Source organism: Aplysia californica, unplaced genomic scaffold (assembly GCF_000002075.1).
Source record: "Aplysia californica isolate F4 #8 unplaced genomic scaffold, AplCal3.0 scaffold00578, whole genome shotgun sequence".
In the NCBI taxonomy this organism is placed as follows: Eukaryota; Metazoa; Mollusca; class Gastropoda; order Aplysiida; family Aplysiidae; genus Aplysia; species Aplysia californica.
Window position 1 is genome coordinate 403,569 of NW_004797848.1, and position 1,445 is coordinate 405,013.

The following is a 1,445-nucleotide window of genomic DNA, read 5'->3' on the forward strand; positions in this document are numbered from 1 at the left end:
CACTCCCTCACCTCCTTTGCCCCCTCCTCTGGGCTCCTGACTCTGCAGCCTTTCTACTGCTACTCTTTGGTTCCTTCTTACTGCTGCCTTTCAGACACACTCCTGATTTTTTTGGTAGGAAAGATCTACACCTAGCCTTCTCGGACAAAGGCGATAAATCTCGGAGGACCCATGTGCAAGTTGCGCATAAGATCCCCTGGTGGTCTAAAATCGATAAGAGTAGGCTTTGACCTTTGAATAATCTATGAAGCATAAATACAGATCTTTCTGTGCTTCAATACATCTTTCCATTAACATTGTAGCACTTATCATTATCGAGTTTATTATATTACTTTATATTTGTAATACATATTACTATAACTTTGTTGACATTCCCCAGAAATTGTTCAGCGTGCTGTTTCTGCCGTTCAACTTGAACAAGTTCATCATGGACTCCTACAACTGGCACTCCGACGTCCCTTCACTCGTGGGGTTCGGCAACGGTAAATGGTGTAATAATGATGATGATGATAATGATGATGATAATAATAATAATAATAATAATAATAATAATAATAATAATAATAATAATAATAGTGTGTTGTTGTTGCGCCTCCAGGCAGCACATTTTCAGCTGTGACTTTTGTGATATTTTTTCTTGCTATTTGGAGTATTTCAGTGACAAATCTTACATCAATTGGAGCTTCTTGCTCTGGACATTATAACCATGTGTTTTTTCTTCAAGTCCATCCGTGTTTTTTGTGCTAATAATGAAAACTTTCATTTTCAGAGCGGTTTGATTCAGTTTGACTTTGTGGCCATGTTGTGAACTGTTTACTGTTTTAAACAACAACAGTGGGTTAGAAGTAGGTCATTGTTGTTAGAACAGCAACAACAATTCGAGCAGGTCCCCCCCCCTCGGGCTAATTTCTGTTATCATTATTTTACCTTCTACAAGTGTCGGAATATTTCTGTTATCATTATTTTTCTTTCAAAAAGTGTCGTAATATTTCTGTTATCATTATTATATTAGTTTATTATATATTATCTAAATATATTTTAGTAGAGTAGGCCTGTAGTATCACATCGTATCATATTGTATTAGATTAGATTAGATTAGATTTGTTTAGGTTAGATTAGATCATAATGAATTAATATAATACACAGTGTCGAGAAAATAGTTTTTAGAAACAGCCAACCCTCGTGGACTGAGCTTCCAGGTAAGTAATTGTGGTAAATGTGACCGACTGTTTCTGTTTCAAAACATCATTCTTTTCATCGTGCCATTTCTCTGTGTTCTGTGTGCAGTATACAGGCCAGTCATTGTTTATCACCGTGTCATTTCTCTATCACAGTATACAGGCCAGTCATTATTTATCACCGTGTTATTTCTCTATCACAGTATACAGGCCAGTCATTGTTTATCACCGTGTTATTTCTCTATCACAGTATACAGGCCAGTCATT

The 1,445-nt window shown here is 36.3% G+C and overlaps 1 protein-coding gene across 1 annotated transcript in view; it reads left to right on the forward strand.

Moving 5' to 3' along the window:
- The window catches only part of LOC101850595 (ATP-binding cassette sub-family A member 3), a gene marked incomplete in the record, with an annotated part of 60,726 nt that overhangs the window by 47,909 nt on the left and 11,372 nt on the right, over nt 1-1,445 (forward strand). Inside the window, 1 exon segment of the mRNA XM_035972104.1 lies at nt 380-482. Coding sequence (XP_035827997.1) covers nt 380-482 — 103 coding nt within the window.